Source organism: Mobula hypostoma, chromosome 23 (genome assembly GCF_963921235.1).
Source record: "Mobula hypostoma chromosome 23, sMobHyp1.1, whole genome shotgun sequence".
Lineage (NCBI taxonomy): Eukaryota > Metazoa > Chordata > Chondrichthyes > Myliobatiformes > Myliobatidae > Mobula > Mobula hypostoma.
In genome coordinates, this window is record NC_086119.1 from 43,684,731 (window position 1) to 43,702,090 (window position 17,360).

Consider the following 17,360-nt stretch of genomic DNA (forward strand, 5'->3'; position numbering starts at 1 on the left):
TTTAGGCAGAGGCAGATTCTTGATTTGTCAGGTCATGAAGGGATACAGGGAGAAGGCAAGAGTATAGGGCTGGGAGAAAAAAATTGATCAACCATGATGAAATGATGGAGCAGACTTAATGGGCCAAATAGCCTAATTCTGCTCCCAAGACTTATGGTCTTGTTACGTTTGGAAGGTGCCAGTGAAACATTGGCTAGTTGAAATAATGTTTACACTCAGCAACCGACATCTTCTGGAGATGGAAGAATGAATGTTTACAGTGATCGTCAGGACAAATCATGTTGGCTGCTTGGTCATAGATGGTCTCATGGGAGCTAAACACGTCTAAAAAAGAAACCATCCGTGCCACCAAACACAGTCCACCAATGAGGCATTGAGAGTCAACGATGCTCAAGACAGAAATGGAGCAGTTCAGATATCAAAAATGGAAGATCTTACAATTAGAGCAAGGCTACACAAGTGAGAAATTTAAACGTCAGAAGATTTGGTACAAATTAGGATATGGACAACAAAAATAAAACTGGAAATCTGAAACAATCCCTTCGATTCTCAGAAATTATTAAACTAAGTATTAAGGCTGGAAGAGTTTAACATACCTAGTCAGGAGATGTCTCAAACTTCTGGTAATGTCTCTTCTGCCCACCCCCCCCCCACCTTCTCCTTTTCGATTTCCCATTCTGGTAACCTTTTCACCATCCTGCCTTGTCTCCCTTTCTCTTCACCATTTACACCTCGGACTTCAACTACTGCACAGAGTCTTGTCATCCTCAGAAGTTTTCGGATGACTCTGCCATAGTTGGATGCATCAGCAAGGGAGATGAGGCTGAGTACAGGGCTACGGTAGGAAACTTCGTCACATGGTGTGAGCAGAATTATCTGCAGCTTAATGTGAAAAAGACTAAGGAGCTGGTGGTAGACCTGGGGGTCAGTGTGGACATGGTGGAGGATTACAAATACCTGGGGATATGAATTGACAATAAACTGGACTGGTCAAAGAACACTGAGGCTGTCGACAAGAAGGGTCAGAGCCGTCTCTATTTCCTGAGGAGACTGAGGTCCTTTAACATCTGCCAGACGATGCTGAGGATGTTCTACGAGTCTGTGGTGGCCAGTGCTATCATGTTTGCTGTTGTGTGCTGGGGCAGCAGGCTGAGGGTGGCCGACACTAACAGAATCAACAAACTCATTCGTAAGGCCAGTGATGTTGTGGGGATGGAACTAGACTCTCTTACGGTGGTGTCTGAAAAGAGGATGCTGTCTAAGTTGCATGTCATCTTGGACAATGTCTCCCATCCACTACATAATGTACTGGGTGGGCACAGGAGTACATTCAGCCAGAGACTCATTCCACTAAGATGCAGCACTAAGCGTCATAGGAAGTCATTCCTGCCTGTGGCCATCAAACTTTACAACTCCTCCCTTGCAGGGTCAGACACCCTGAGCCAATAGGCTGGTCCTGGAGTTATTTCGTAATTTACTGGCATAATTTACATATTACTATTTATGGTTCTATTACTATTTATTATTTATGGAGCAACTGTAACGAAAACCAATTTCCCCCGGGATTAATAAAGTATGACTATGACTATCTTTCTCTTCTCCTCACCTCCCTCTGCTTCCCCTCCTCCTTCCCTTTGTTCCTTGGTCCATTATCCTCTACTAGATTTCTTCTTCAGTCCTTTACCTCTACCATCCATCCCCAGCCAGCTTCCTACTTCATTCCCACTCTCATACCCCCTCACCTGTGCTTCCCTAATACCTGCCGACTTGTACTTCTTCCCCTTCCTATTCTGACTTCTGTCACCTCCTTTCTTGTCCTGATAAAGGGTCCTGGTCCAAAACATGTTTATTCCACTACATAGATGCTGCCCAATTGCCGAGTTCCTCCAGGATTTTATACGTGTGTTGAAGATTTTCAGCATGTACAAAATCTCTTGTGTTTACGGTCAGGAGATGATGTGCCATTCATTAACAGTACATTGCAACATTTTAAGAGACAATTGACCCAAAACAAATTCAGTTTTTCTTTCCATGTCATCTGTTTGACCTGCTGTTTCCAAAATTTCGTATTTAATTTTATTCATCCTGAAGAGCCGATTCAAAAGTTGTATGAACTACATTTTACATTACATAATGTCTAATCCCTAGATTAAGCATAAGAAAACAAATCTGTAATTTAGAATTGAGATCAAATGTTAAATGTCTCTCTGCTGGGCCGAAGGGTCTTGAATGACAGTGAAATCTTGCACTGCCATTTTTCATCAACAGGAGGCACTGTTTCCAAAAGTCACTGCTAATCCCTTCTGGTAGAATATCAATCTGAAGGTAATAAATGTTAATGGATATCATAACTTGCTCAAAAAACATCACAAACTATGGATTTTGTTTTTAGAACAGAAATTACAGCCAAAAGAATAAACGTAATTAAAGTTACGGCCAGAAAAACAGAGATACTCCCCTGAAATTTCCAATGGACCATCAGAGATTGTGACTTAAAGTAGAATTGAAGTTGAGAACTTAAAAACAGACCACATCCACTTGACCGGACAATTGCTGGAAGATTCTGTGACATTCGGAGAACTGTGTGTGCCAAACATTCATAACTCCGTTGCCATGACTAAAATACAAGAGGACTAGCACTTTGTGAAGTTAAAACATTGTCAGAGATAACAAGCAACACACATAAAAGTTGCTGGTGAACACAGCAGGCCAGACAGCATCTCTAGGAAGAGGTACAGTTGACGTTTCAGGCCGAGACCCTTCGTCAGGACTAACTGAAAGAAGAGCTAGTAAGAGATTTGAAAGTGGGAGGGGAAGGGGGAGATCCAAAATGATAGGAGAAGACAGGAGGGGGAGGGATGGAGCCAAGAGCTGGACAGGTGATTGGCAAAAGGGCTATGAGAGGATTATGGGACAGGAGGCCTAGGGAGAAGGAAAAGGTCGGGGGGGGGGAATCCAGAGGATGGGCAAGGGGTATAGTGAGAGGGACAGAGGGAGAAAAAGGAGAGGGAGAAAAAGAATGTGTGTATAAATAAATAACGGACGGGGTACGAGGGGGAAGTGGGGCATTAGCGGAAGTTTGAGAAGTCAACGTTCATGCCATCAGGTTGGAGGCTACCCAGACAGAATATAAGGTGTTGTTCCTCCAACCTGAGTGTGGCTTCATCTTTACAGTTGAGGAGGCCGTGGATAGACATATCAGAATGGGAATGGGATGTGGAATTAAATTGTGTGGCCACTGGAAGATCCTGCTTTCTCTGGCGGACAGAGCGCAGGTGTTCAGCGAAACGGTCTCCCAGTCTGCGTCGGGTCTCGCCAATATATAGAAGGCCACGTCGGGAGCACCGGACGCAGTATATCACCCCAGCCGACTCACAGGTGAAGTGTCGCCTCACCTGGAAGGACTGTTTGGGGCCCTGAATGGTGGTAAGGGAGGAAGTGTAAGGGCATGTGTAGCACTCGTTCTGCTTACAAGGATAAGTGCCAGGAGGGAGATCGGATGGGAGGGATGGTGGGGACGAATGGACAAGGGAGTCACGTAGGGAGCGATCCCTGCGGAAAGTGGGGGGGGGGAGGGAAAGATGTGCTTAGTGGTGGGATCCCGTTGGAGGTGACGGAAGTTATAGAGAATTATATGTTGGACCCGGAGGCTGGTGGGGTGGTAGGTGAGGACAAGGGGAACCCTATTCCTGGTGGGGTGGCAAGAGGATGGAGTGAGAGCAGATGTGCGTGAAATAGGGGAGATGCGTTTGAGAGCAGAGTTGATGGTGGAGGAAGGGAAGCCCCTTTCTTTAAAAAAGGTCATCTCCTTCGTCCTGGAATGAAAAGCCTCATCCTGAGAGCAGATGCGGCGGAGACGGAGGAATTGCAAGAAGGGGATGGCATTTTTGCAAGAGACAGGGTGAGGATGGCATGAACACTGATTTCTCAAACTTCCGCTAATTCCCCACCTCCCCCTCGTACCCCATCAGTTATTTATTTATATACACACACATTCTTTTTCTCTCTCTTTTTTCTCCCTCTGTCCCTCTCACTATACCCTTTTGCCCAACCCCTGGGTTCCCCCCTCCCCCTTTTCTTTCTCCCTGGGCCTCCTGTCCCATGATCCTCTCATATCCCTTTTGCCAATCACCTGTCCAGCTCTTGGTTCCATCCCTCCCCCTCCTGTCTTCTCCTATCATTTTGGATCTCCCCCTTCCCCTCCCACTTTCAAATCTCTTACTAACTCTTCCTTCAGTTGGTCCTGACGAAGGGTCTCGGCCCGAAACGTCGACTGTACCTCTTCCTAGAGATGCTGCCTGGCCTGCTGCGTTCATCAGCAACTTTTATGTGTGTTGCTTGAAATTCCAGCGTCTGCAGATTTCCTCGTGTCAGAGATAAGTTTTATTTCATAACCATAAAGAGTAATTTGGTAATCTACGTGAAATATTGTGGGGAAACGTTTCAGAGAAAAGTGATGAAATACCAGATGGACTTAAAATTCGTTATTCAACACTGCTCAATGATGCTGGTTAAGGCTTAACATAGATACAGATAATAGAAGTGAACTAACAAGTGAATAGTAGACACGGCCCAGCGTTGTGGAAAACACTTTCTCCCCAAAACTCTGGAGACACCATGGCTCTCTCCCTCCGAAACAGCACAAGATTTGATCAACTGCACCTGACTTTTACAGTGTGCTCTGAATCCTAATGATCAAAAGCACATCCTGTACTTGGTTTTCAACTATCCAGGCAACATTCTTCATCCTTTAGTCATTCACAGAAAAACACTCGCATTCCATAAAGTTTATACTTCATGGAATGAGCCTCAAATGCACACAAGTTATATGAACTGAGTGAGCGGGTACTCTCGCCCTTCCTGAGTAAAGACACATTGGAATTTGAAAAACATCCGTTGTTTCAGAGCTCTGAAATACAACAGGCTTTTAAGGGGGAAAAAAACAGGTCGTGCTGTAAGAAATTCCGAGATAATTTTTTGCTGAAATGTAGAGGCGGCGGCAGCATTTGCATTCAGGAGGTGTAATTGTAGCAGCTGAAGGGGGAGGGAGGGTCATGAGGAAACACTCTACACAATATAGCAGACTCCATGGCCAAGCTCATGTTAAATAAGGCTCTCCCCGGCTGCCAGCAGCAGCTCACTGATACACTAGGTTATTCAGTAATCGAAGCCAGTGAACATTATGCAACCGAATACAAACACCATTGCATGCCATACTGTGAAGTGACTGCTTTCACTCGCTGACTAACCTAGTAAAGCTCTCATTGATGTTACTACATCTGTCCAGTCAACATGTTCACACTTGGGACCTTTCTCAAAAAAGGCAGAAGGCTGTATTCTAAACGCCTTGTACCAAGATACACATTTATATCAGGCATATTTTACACATGCTGCCTCCTCGGTCAGTCAGCCTTATCAACCAAACTAGCAGTGCGAACAAAACCTGCAAACACTCGACAATGGAGTGCCTTTCTCTGCAGCTGCCTTTTTAATATCGTTATCAAGAATAGCAGGGGAAAATAGTCAGTACCAAATAACAAAACACTTCAAATTATGAAGGCTAACATGCATTCTCCAAGTATTTAATGTTTTTTAACAGATTTTTGGGTGGGTGGGGGGAGGGGGAGGGAAAAGAGAATCTCGATTTCTGATCTTTTCCCCCTCCCACCAGTTACACAAACTTACCGTTTTCCCAATATCCATTGTGGAAGTCTGTATTATGTCCTGCTTCTTCCACACGTTCAACAACCCAGGAGAAAAGAATGGGGAGAGAGGGGGAGAGAGAGAGAGAGAGAGAGAGAGAGATAGATAGATATGAGAGAGAGAGAGAGAGAGAGAGAGAGAGAGAGAGACAGACAGAAAGAGAGAGAGAGAAAAAAAGACACCCAAAGCAGAGTTATATCCAGTGGATACTACACTGTGGTCCTCACACACTCTTTCATCGAAAGCTTGGATGGCCTTTCACTTAACCCGTGCCTGGAAAGAACATGACCTGCCCTTTCCGATTAAGTCCAATTGAATGGGAAATTGTTTTTTCTTTCCTCTTCCCCTTGCAGCAGCAGAAACTGAGCCCTCGCTTTCCCCTTTATGCAAAGTCTGGAAGTCGTTACGATCAGGACTGAAAGGCTGGTCACAAAGATGCCATCTCCAGCTGAGAGCTTCCGGACAAGGGGAGGAGGAAAGCAGTTGGGGAGGGCTAATGGAGAAGCAGGGTGGAGGGAGAGCAGTGGCTCGTAGGGGGAAGCGGGTTGGGGGGGGGAAGGAATTTGACAGCTGACATCCTCATTCATAGGAAACATTGCCTCTGATGATCGTATTTTTTATCTATACACGTCACTCTACCAATTAGAAGCTCCCGGGATTCTGCAAAAGGAGAATCTACCGTGGCCACATCTCTCTCTCTCTCTCACACACACACACACACACACACACACAATAACATTTGAATAAGCTACACCAATTTCTTTCACATACAATTGTGACTGGAAGGAGGAGGAAGCAGGAAGCAGCATTCAACATTCTGTCAGCCACTGAGCAACAAAGCTCAGGAAATTAACCCCGACAAAAGATTTCACTTGTTACCGGAGAGCTCTAATCCTCTCTCCCAACCCCCAACCCCAGAAGGAAAAATCTGGAAATCACTGATCAGAACACGATTAACCAGTTAACCACTGGCTTTAATACTTAAAAACTGACAGATATGTATGCTGGGTATGATTTATTCAATTTCAAAGAGCTCTTTAAAAAAACAAAGCTCCTCACACAAGTCCTACCCGCAAACACTATCAGCCCCAGTTGGTACAAGCAATGATATGCTTTTGGACACAATGGAAGTCCCAGCATTCAAGGAGGCCATTCCATTTATACAGTCACATTTCAGTACTGATGCACACCTCTTAGCTAATCTCATGCTTTGGCCACTCTTGTCCTCCTCAATATTCTTCATATCACCCATTATTCTTCTCAAATTGGGGTTAATGCAATCTCACTGGACACTTGTTGTGACATTCCTTTTACGAATTATGCTAAGGTTATTCGGATATATCCCTGCAGCAATTCTGCGTTCTTGTCATTACTCACCATCAAGGGGAAAATAATCTTTTACCACCAACTCACCTAATTTGCAAACGTTGAACAATTTTAATCTCCTTCTTTTGTACAGGTTTCCAACTGTAATTCTGCTCTCTGATGCTCAACGCACTCTTTTTGCCAATTGTTGCAAAATCTCTCCCCAAAAGTCAAATGTGATTTTTTTTAGGGAATTAAAACAAGTCCCCATTTGTCCTCTTGGAAGAGTGTAAAAATCTAACAGCCTTTTCTTGACATTCTGGGAAGTTAGCCCTCAGTTTTTGGCTAAGAATTATTCCTCAGTGAGAGTTTGATGATCATTTTTCAATTATTTTTTAGTTGATTGCGATAGTGTGGGGAACAGGCCCTTCCAGCCCTTCGAGCTAGGCCGCCCAGCAATCCCCAACTTAACCCCAGCCGAATCATGGGACAATTTACACTGGCCAATCAACCTACTAACCTGTACAGTTTTGGACTGTGGGAGGAAACCAAGCGATCACAGGGAGAACATACAAACTCCTTACAAGCAGTGGCAGGAACCTCAACGTTATTCTTCAGAAACTGCTGCTTGCAAATTGGAATCCACATTTCCTATCAAAGTGGATGACAACTACATCTCAATAGTACTTCCTTTGTTGTAAAATAGTTTGTAATGTTTTGGGGTTGCGGAAAGCAGAAATTTTAAATCAACCTTTACCAAGGGAGAGAGAGATACTATTGGTGACACCACCCAGAACTTCACCCCCCAGCATTACAAGAGAGTTGCGTTCATAGAAATAGTTCATACTATGATTTCTCATAAAGCATAGCCACGTCATCTCTGTGCATTGATTTAGTTGCTCTTCTTTCCCCTGCAAGTTCCCTGAGTAAAGTTTATTCCTTAGTTCAGGCTTTTTGGTTGGGGATTTGTAAATTTTGTAAGAGTGAATATCTATAAACACAGTAAATTTATGAGAGAATCAGAAAGGAAAAGGTTACCAAGTGGGCTAAAAATTTGAGATTACCATACACCGGTACCTCACTAAGCACTCTGGATGTGTTTCCTGGAATCAAAATCACTAACTGAATCAGGTCTAAAAGGGGTCATGACATACTGAGCTCTCAATAAGTGAGCATCAATGGCATGAGGCTCTCGTAATGGCTGAGCCAAAGCCAAAAACTTTGACCACACTCTGCAAGATGGTGACTGGTACAGTTTTGATTCCTGGTATTTTATTTCAACATAATTCATTCTCCCCATGCACTGGGAGTACCCTTAAGGAGGTGCACTTGAAGGAACAGTGCAGAGCAGGGTACCTGTGCACTGGAATAGCTCCCGGCTTTAAATTACTCGACCAGGTAGAAATCACCCAAGGCTGCTGAGGAAAGCAAGAGTGAAAAAAACGAGGAGAAATCTGAGGTTCAGGGTGGTGCTCTAAGTCCGAAGAGATCAGTGGGTATATGTACATCAATTGCTCAAAGTTGCAGGGCAATTTTAAAAGATAGTTTAAAAAAAAAGAAACAAGATACTGCGATCTATAAACGTACAGCATACAACAGGCCCTTCAGTCCAGAATGTTGAGCCCAGCTCATGAATTAATTAAAAGCCTTCAAATCCCTTCTGTCTGCACAATGTCCATACCCCTCCATTCTCTGCACAATCATGTATCTAAGAGTTTTTTTTAAATGCCTCTTGCATCTGGCTGCACCATTACCCCTGACAATACGTGCCAGGCACCCACCACTCTGTGTAAAGAAAAACTTGCCTCACACACCTCCTGTGAATTTGTCCCCTCTCACATTAAACACGTGCTTCAAGTATCAGACATCTGACCCTGGGGAAAAAATTACATCTGTCTATTCCACCTATGCCCTTGCATAACCCTACAAACTTCTATTTGGTCTGCTCCTCAACTTCTGCCATTCCGGAGAAAATGACCTACCGAATGTTAAATAAAAGGACTAGTTCGGGTGGATATGAAGAGGATGTTTCCTATGGTGGGGGTATCCAGAACTAGAAGGCACAGCCTCAAAACTGGGGGGGGGGTGAGGGGGGTGACCTTTTAGAACAGGAGGAGGAATTTGTTTAGCCAGAGAGTAGTGAATCTGTGGTATGCTCTGCCATAGATTGCAGTGGAGGCTGAGAGTCCGGGCATCAAGGGATTTGACGAGAAACCAGCTATACGGAGTTGGGTGGGATCCAGGGTCAGCCATGACAGAATGGCAGAACAGGCTCAATGGGCTGAATGGCCTAATTCTGCTCCCATGCCTTATGGACTTGTCCAACCTTATGACTTCTAATCCAGGCAGCATCCTAGCAAATCTCTTCTACACCCTCTCCAAAGCCCCCACATCCTTCCTACTTCAGGGCGACAAGAATTTAATGCAGCACTCCAGATGTAGCCCAACTAAAATTTTAAAGCTGCAACATAAATTCATGACTTTTGAACTCAATTTCTTGACTAATAAAGGCAAGCACGCCAGAAGGCTTCTTAACCACCCATCCACCAATGTAGTCATTTTCAGGGAACTATGGACTTGGACCCCAAGATCCTTCTATCCATTAGCACTTAAGGACCTGGCCATTATCAGGGTACCGTCCCTTCACAGGTGACTCCCAAGGTGCAACAATTTACATCAGCCTCATTAAACTCCATCTGTCATTTCCCCACTCACATCTGCAACTGATGCAGAACATAACACTACAGCACAGTACAGACCCTTCAGCCCAAGATGTTGCGTCTTTCTTTTAAACCATTCTAAGATTAATCTAACCCTCCATTCCAATATCACCATCAATTTTTCCAATCATCCATGTGCCTACCCAAGAATTTTGTTGGAAACCACTTTTTTTTTTAAAGAATACTTTTTATAAGATTTGTACTTTTTAAACAAATATGTATGTATTTTTCAGATTCACTGGCAGAAAGTGGTATAGCAGCTAAACTAACGGTTTATCATCTTTCTCATTTCTCATTTATCAAGTATCAGCACATTACCCACATGAAGCAATTGTTTCAGTGATGAACTAATTAATAGGCTACATAATTATCTAAGGAATTTTCTTCATCATATAAAGTGAATGATTTTTCAAAGCGCCATCTTGTATTCTTTTTTATTACACACCTTAGCATCGTTTCTCAGACCTTTATTTAGTTTGCTTCATGTTTGTACGTTTGTTTGTACTCTAAAATAAACTGAACTCTTGGAAGGAAGACTGCTCGCCATTCCTGACTCCCTGAAGAACCCCAAGGATCAGAAATTAAACAGAGGTCCAACAGTTTCTCAAATGTCCCTAATACATCTGCCTTACCACCATCCCTGGCAGGATGTCTAATGAATCCACCACGCTGAAGAAAAAAAACAGACCTCTGATAGAGACCCTATACTTTCCTCCAGTCACCTGAAAACGATGCCCTCGTTAATAGCCATGATCACCCTGGGATAAACTCTCTGCCTGTCCAATCAATCTGTGTCTCATCTGGTACGGCATGGTGCGGGCAGCACAATAGTGTAGTAGCTAGCGTAATGCCGTATAGCGCCAGTGATCAGTGTTCACTTTCTGCCACAGTCTGCAAGGAGATTGTACGTTCTTTCTGTGAACACATAGGTTTTCTTCAGCTGCTCCAGTTTCCACCCACATGCCAAAAGATGCACAGGTTAAGTTAGTTCTGGCCATGATATGTTGGTGCTGGAAGCATGGCGACACTTGTGGGCTGCCCCCAGCACATCCTCAGACTGTGCTGGGTGTTGACACAAACGGTGCACATCACTGTATGTTTTAATATTCCAAGGTGCATGTGACAAATAAAGCGAATCCAACAATCTTCCAACTACATCCCACTGTATCACACCACCACCACATCACCAATCTTTGTATCTTTGTACAGTTTGGGAGTTCAGTAATTCACACGTCTACATTTTCATCCACATTTTATCATAAATAGCAGAGGCCACAGTACAGAACATCACTAATTATGGATTCCAACCTGAATAAGCCTCATCGACCACCATCTTGTCTTCTAATTCGGAATGCAGGTGGACAAATCAATTCCATGCTTCCTAATCTTCTGAATGAGCCTACCGTGAAGGACCTTGTCATATGCCTTATTAAAATCTATGCAAACAACAGCCATAGCTCTACCATCATCACTTCCTTGAAAAACTCAATCAAGTTAGTGAGGCACAACTTGCTCTGCACAGTCAACCGGACTGTCTCCAATGTGAAGATGGTTTTCCAAGTGCTCATAAATCCTACCCTCAAGAATCCTCTCCAATAACTTCTCACTGATGCAACACACGCTGGTCTCTAACTTCCAGGATTATCCACATTTCCCATCTTGAATAATGGAGCAACGTCAATCCTCCGAAACAACACCATTGTTATGGTCAGGCATATTATGGTTTAGCAGATTAATGTGCTCCTCACTGATCTCACCATCCTTCTCATTAGAAAATACTTATGCAATGTACTCCTTTCGTGCTCACCCACATTCTCTAGATCCAAGTACAAGTGCCTTCCTTTAATCTTGAGTGACCCTACCCTCTTCCTAGTTATCCTCTTGCTCCTGATGTATAGAATACTTCAGAATTCTCTTTAACCCTACTTGCCAAGGACTTTGCATGGCCCCTCCTTACTTTATCCACTTCTAGTTTTTTTAAAGCTTTTTTTTTTATAGTCCTCAAGGTTTGCGTTTGAGCTAAAGAAAGCAAAAGTAAATTGAAGAAAAAAAGTGGGAAGAAGTGAAAGAGCAAAGTAGTGATGATGAAACTTTAACAAAACATGCTGAAGGGACTCAACAGATCAGGCAGCATCTACGGAAGTGAATAAACAGTCCAGGTTTCAGGCTGAGACCCTTCTTCAGGACTGGGACAGAAGGGAAAAAGACACCAGAATAGAAGGGTTGGGGGAGGGGAAGGCAGCGAGTGAGAAGGTCACAGGTGAAGCCGGATGGATGGGAAAGGTCAGAAGCAGGAGAAGAAAGAACCTGACATAGAAGGAGAATGGACCGTAACAGAAAGGGAAAGAGGGGGGAACATGGGAAAGTGACAGGCAGGTGAGAAGAGGCAAAAGGTCAGAATGGGGTATAGAGGAAAGGGGGGATTTTTTTTAAAACCAGAAGGAGAAATTGATATTCATGCAATCAGTTTGGAGGCTACCCAGATGGAATACAAGGTGTTGCTCCTCCACGTTGAGAATGGACTCATCTTGGCACAAGAGAAGCCCATGGACCGACATGATGAAACTTTATTTAAAATAAAACACTGATTCAACCCAATTCAAACCACACTACAGGAAAGATGTGAGGACCTCAGTGGGTACAGAAAAGCAATTTGCTAAAATGATTCCAAAGATAAGGGACATTAGATAACCAGGTAGAATGAAACTGGTCTCTTCTTGGAGGATAATTTGTTGCATGGAGACCAAACCGAGCCATTTAAAATCATACGGGGGGGGGGGGGAGGGCGGTAGGAGATAGGTCAAGAACCAGATTTGCATTTTAAATATGCTCCTTGAAAAGCAGGGAGTGTACCAATTTTTATTGTAAAAGGATTTGTTGTATCTCAACAAGTGCAATAAATAAGAAAGAAAGAAAGCACTGAAGGATATTTACATTGAGGGATATCATCTGCGGTATCTGAAAAATTAGCTTTCAGAAAAATGTGTGCAAAGAACTTCAGGTACATACAAGAAACACTTCTTTACTGGCAAAAATAAGCAACTAACCCTAAGAAAGGAAGGCCATTTCAATCAGATAATACATGGACCACATACATAGGCAGAGCATACAGAATGCAACAATTCAAGAGAGTGTTTCTCAAAGGAAGATTAAGGATGGGCAATTTGTGCTGTGCTTAGAAGCAAAATCCACAATCAATGGTAAAACACATAAAAATTGAACACTGTCCTGAGAAGTTCCTCAAGCAACATCCTAGCCCGAGATGAATGATTTCCGACAAAAACCACCAATTATGATATCCAGCATAAAATTTTGCATATTAAAGCATTTTATACATAAAAACAGAAAACAAAGGTGGTCTTCCCAGAGCCTAATAGAGCCGATAGCCCAGATGGTGAAGTCACAATACTGCAAATGCTGAAGACAAAGTAGATCAATAAAATTGATTCGCCTTTTACAAGGATGAGTCAGTGGGAGGGCAAAGTAATCCCAGCACTGAATCTTCCATCTATAATGGAGTACAAGGTTACCATATCCAACTGTTCACCAGTTCCTCACAAATGTAACGGAAAAATCAGAGGAGAAAATGATCAGGTTATCTCTGACGCAGACCAACAATCAGTCTGACCAGAAGTTGCAAAGGTCCTTGTGCAGGAGTAAGCCACTTGGTCCCTCGAACCTGCTCTGCCATTTAATAAGATCCTGGCTAATTCCAATGTAATCTCAGTGCAGTCCACTCCTTGCACCCTGCCCCCAAACTGCTAAACTACCATTTGTATAACAATGCGAAATGTATAAAAAGTAAACTTAAAAAGTCTTCCTTTCAAAGTCAGTCACCTCCACCCAATGTGATCCTACACCATTTCCGAAGGTCTTTTGCGCCGTTTTGATCCAAAACATCGACAACTTCTTTCCACCAAACAGAAGCTGTTAATTCTGCTATGTTCATCCAGCAGGTGTTCATTGTGAAAGACAGAAATCCTGTCCTAATCCTTCTCCTTCCCACTAAAGAGCAAAGAAAGATTTCTGCAGTTAATAGGTACGCAGAAGCCAGTGATAACACATTCATGCTGGTGCATACTAACTAAAAGGCTCATACAGCTGAACAAGATGCCCCCATTCCCACTGGTTGAACACTCCTCCATCAGCCAATATATTTCACCCGAAGACCCAACAAAAAGAGCACAGAAAATCTGCAAACTACTGACATCGAGAAGGACTGTCGGAGCTGCTATTTCTCCAGAGGTTCAGCGAAGCCAGGGCAAAGGCAGAGGTTCCGTGCCGTTCAGCTGCTGGATGAGTGGAAAATGGAGAACAGCGATGGCAGTGGCCAGGGCAGGGTCCATCTGAGGAAAATGGAAGCAGCTGGCAACTGGAAAATGGGGTGAAGGAAAGTGGAGCAATGAAGAGAGACCAAGAATCAAGAGACAGAAGGAGAGGGGTTGTGAATGCAGGGGGCCGAAAGAGAGTAGCAAAGTGAGAAGAAGCAATTAAGGGATCCCTGATGCAGTGAGAGGGTTCGGGTGGAGGAGGAGGCTGTATAACAGATTATGTTAAAGTCGAATCTGAATAAAGCTCAGGAGACCAGCTTCTTATAGTTACAACAGTTTATTGTGCACCCTCCTGCAGGAGTTTGAGACCCAGTTGTTGAAGGGAAGGCACACAAGTACTGCCACCATCCGACAAGTGGGCTCACTTAGTCAGGTTACAGCCGTATATTTATAGAAACATAGAAAAATAGGTGCAGGAGTAGGCCATTCGGCCCTTTGAGCCTGCACCGCCATTTATTATGATCATGGCTGATCATCCAACTCAGAACCCCACCCCAGCCTTCCCTCCATACCCCCTGATCCCCGTAGCCACAAGGGCCATATCTAACTCCCTCTTAAATATAGCCAATGAACTGGCCTCAACTGTTTCCTGTGGCAGAGAATTCCACAGATTCACCACTCTCTGTGTGAAGAAGTTTTTCCTAATCTCGCTCCTAAAAGGCTTCCCCTTTATCCTCAAACTGTGACCCCTTGTTCTGGACTTCCCCAACATCGGGAACAATCTTCCTGCATCTAGCCTGTCCAATCCCTTTAGGATTTTATACGTTTCAATCAGATCCCCCCTCAATCTTCTAAATTCCAACGAGTACAAGCCCAGTTCATCCAGTCTTTCTTCATATGAAAGTCCTGACATCCCAGGAATCAATCTGGTGAACCTTCTTTGTACCCCCTCTATGGCAAGGATGTCTTTCCTCAGATTAGGGGACCAAAACTGCACACAATACTCCAGGTGTGGTCTCACCAAGGCCTTGTACAACTGCAGTAGTACCTCCCTGCTCCTGTACTCGAATCCTCTCGCTATAAATGCCAGCATACCATTCGCCTTTTTCACCGCCTGCTGTACCTGCATGCCCACTTTCAACGACTGGTGTATAATGACACCCAGATCTCGTTGCACCTCCCCTTTTCCTAATCGGCCACCATTCAGATAATAATCTGTTTCCCTATTTTTGCCACCAAAGTGGATAACTTCACATTTATCCACATTAAATTGCATCTGCCATGAATTTGCCCACTCACCCAAACTATCCAAGTCACTCTGCATCCTCTTAACATCCTCCTCACAGCTAACACTGCCACCCAGCTTCGTGTCATCCGCAGACTTGGAGATGCTGCATAGCAAGTCCCATACATTACTGTTGCAAGATGTCATTTGAACTGGTACGCCCACCAAGTCTGTTGGTACTAAACTTAGTTACAGATCAGAGAGTCCGCTAAATCAAGGTTTAATTACAGATGGATGTACTGTCCAGTCCTTATCAGTTATTCCCTTTACAAGGCCCTGACTTAATTACACACAGATATTCATTCCTGTCCTTATCGGTGAGTCCTCCTCCCCTTACTCAAACAAGGGTTCAATGTATAATGTTATCAACTCTCAATGTCTCTCTCTGCATACCAAAGGAGAACTATTATAAGTCGGTTTCTTTTAGCGAACTGCTGAAGACTGTTTACTTCAGTTCAAAAATTCCTATTCAGTCCCAATTATTCTTTTAGCCAAAGGTTACATTGGTTCAAAACAATTTTTTTATATCCTCAATTCCTCATGTAGCCAACATTTGTCTAAGTGATAAGGCAAGAAAACAGTCTGAATGCAAGGCCAAAAGGTCCCATAACACGAAAACAGAGTCAATAAAAAGGCAGGAGTAAACATGGAAACCCCACACAGGTCCTTCAGCCCACAATGTTGTGCTGAACATGTACTTACTTTAGAAATTACCTCGAGTTACCCACAGCTCCATGTACCGATCAAAGTGTCTCTTAAAAGACCCTATTGTTTTCCTGTCCTTTCTATAGGTGTATACCTCAGATAAATATTATGTGGAGATTTGTGACAAATATGACTATATGATATATACGTACAGTATCTGAAATACATCTTATGGAATGTTTTGTTTGATGATAAACTTCAATAAAAAAATTACAAAAATACCCTATTGTATCCATAATTTAAGCCAAACTCGGCTGTTCACTTACTGATACCACAGTTGCATCCTTTTAAATTACCAGCAACACTGTGCACTGTGGCTCAAGTTTGTACTTGATTTCCACTCAAAAATTCATTTAAATTCACTTTTTACCAGTTTAAAATCAGCAGCTATGTTCCATGGAGTAATAATACAACAGAATAGACAATTTAAAATTTCCTAATGTAATGTAGATTATCACAAAGAAAAGGCACGGGCATAAGCCACTCTGACCTCAAACCTGCTGTGCCATTTTATGTGGCCAAACTCAGTGCAACTTCACCATAGTCCAAACAACAGGAATTCTGCAGATGCTGGAAATTCAAGCAACATACATCAAAGTTGCTGGTGAACGCAACAGGCCAGGCAGCATCTGTAGGAAGAGGTGCAGTCGACGTTTCAGGCCGAGACCCTTCGTCAGGACTAACTGAAGGAAGAGTGAGTAAGGGATTTGAAAGTTGGAGAGGGAGGGGAGATGCAAAATGATAGGAGAAGACAGGAGGGGGAGGGATAGAGCCGAGAGCTGGACAGGTGATTGGCAAAAGGGGTATGAGAGGATCATGGGACTGACTGGAGGCCCAGGGAGAAAGAAAAGGGGGAGGGGGGAACCCAGGGGTTGGGCAAAAGGGTATAGTGAGAGGGACAGAGGAAGAAAAAGGAGAGTGAGAGAAAGAATGTGTGCATAAAAATGAGTAACAGATGGGGTAGGAGGGGGAAGTGGGGCCTTAGCGGAAGTTAGAGAAGTCGATGTTCATGCCATCAGGTTGGAGGTTACCCAGACAGAATATAAGGTGTTGTTCCTCCAACCTGAGTGTGGCTTCATCTTTACAGTAGAGGAGGCCGTGGATAGACATGTCAGAATGGGAATGGGATGCTTTGCTGAACATCTCGGCTCTGTCCGCCAGAGAAAGCAGGATCTCCCAGTGGCCACACAATTTAATTCCACATCCCAGTTCAGCACAGAGCCACCGGAGCAGGCCCGCAGCCTCAGTTCAGCGCAGAGCCACCGGAGCAGGCCCGCAGCCTCAGTTCAGCGCAGAGCCACCGGAGCAGGCCCGCAGTCTCAGTTCAGCGCAGAGCCACCGGAGCAGGCCCGCAGCCTCAGTTCAGCGCAG

General features: G+C 43.9%; 1 protein-coding gene across 4 annotated transcripts in view; it reads right to left on the bottom strand.

The window, feature by feature from the left end:
• Window positions 1–17,360, bottom strand: part of hip1 (huntingtin interacting protein 1) — a 331,165-nt gene that overhangs the window by 240,724 nt on the left and 73,081 nt on the right. The window contains exon 1 of one of the 4 annotated variants that reach the window (XM_063031278.1): window positions 5,686–6,582. The exons of 2 other annotated variants lie outside the window; for them this stretch is intronic. In XM_063031278.1, the coding sequence (XP_062887348.1) occupies window positions 5,686–5,703 (18 nt within the window). In that variant the 5' untranslated portion in view covers window positions 5,704–6,582. Of the gene's footprint in view, window positions 1–5,685; window positions 6,583–17,360 lie in introns of those variants that run through there. One more of the 4 variants, XM_063031276.1, reaches the window with a different exon arrangement.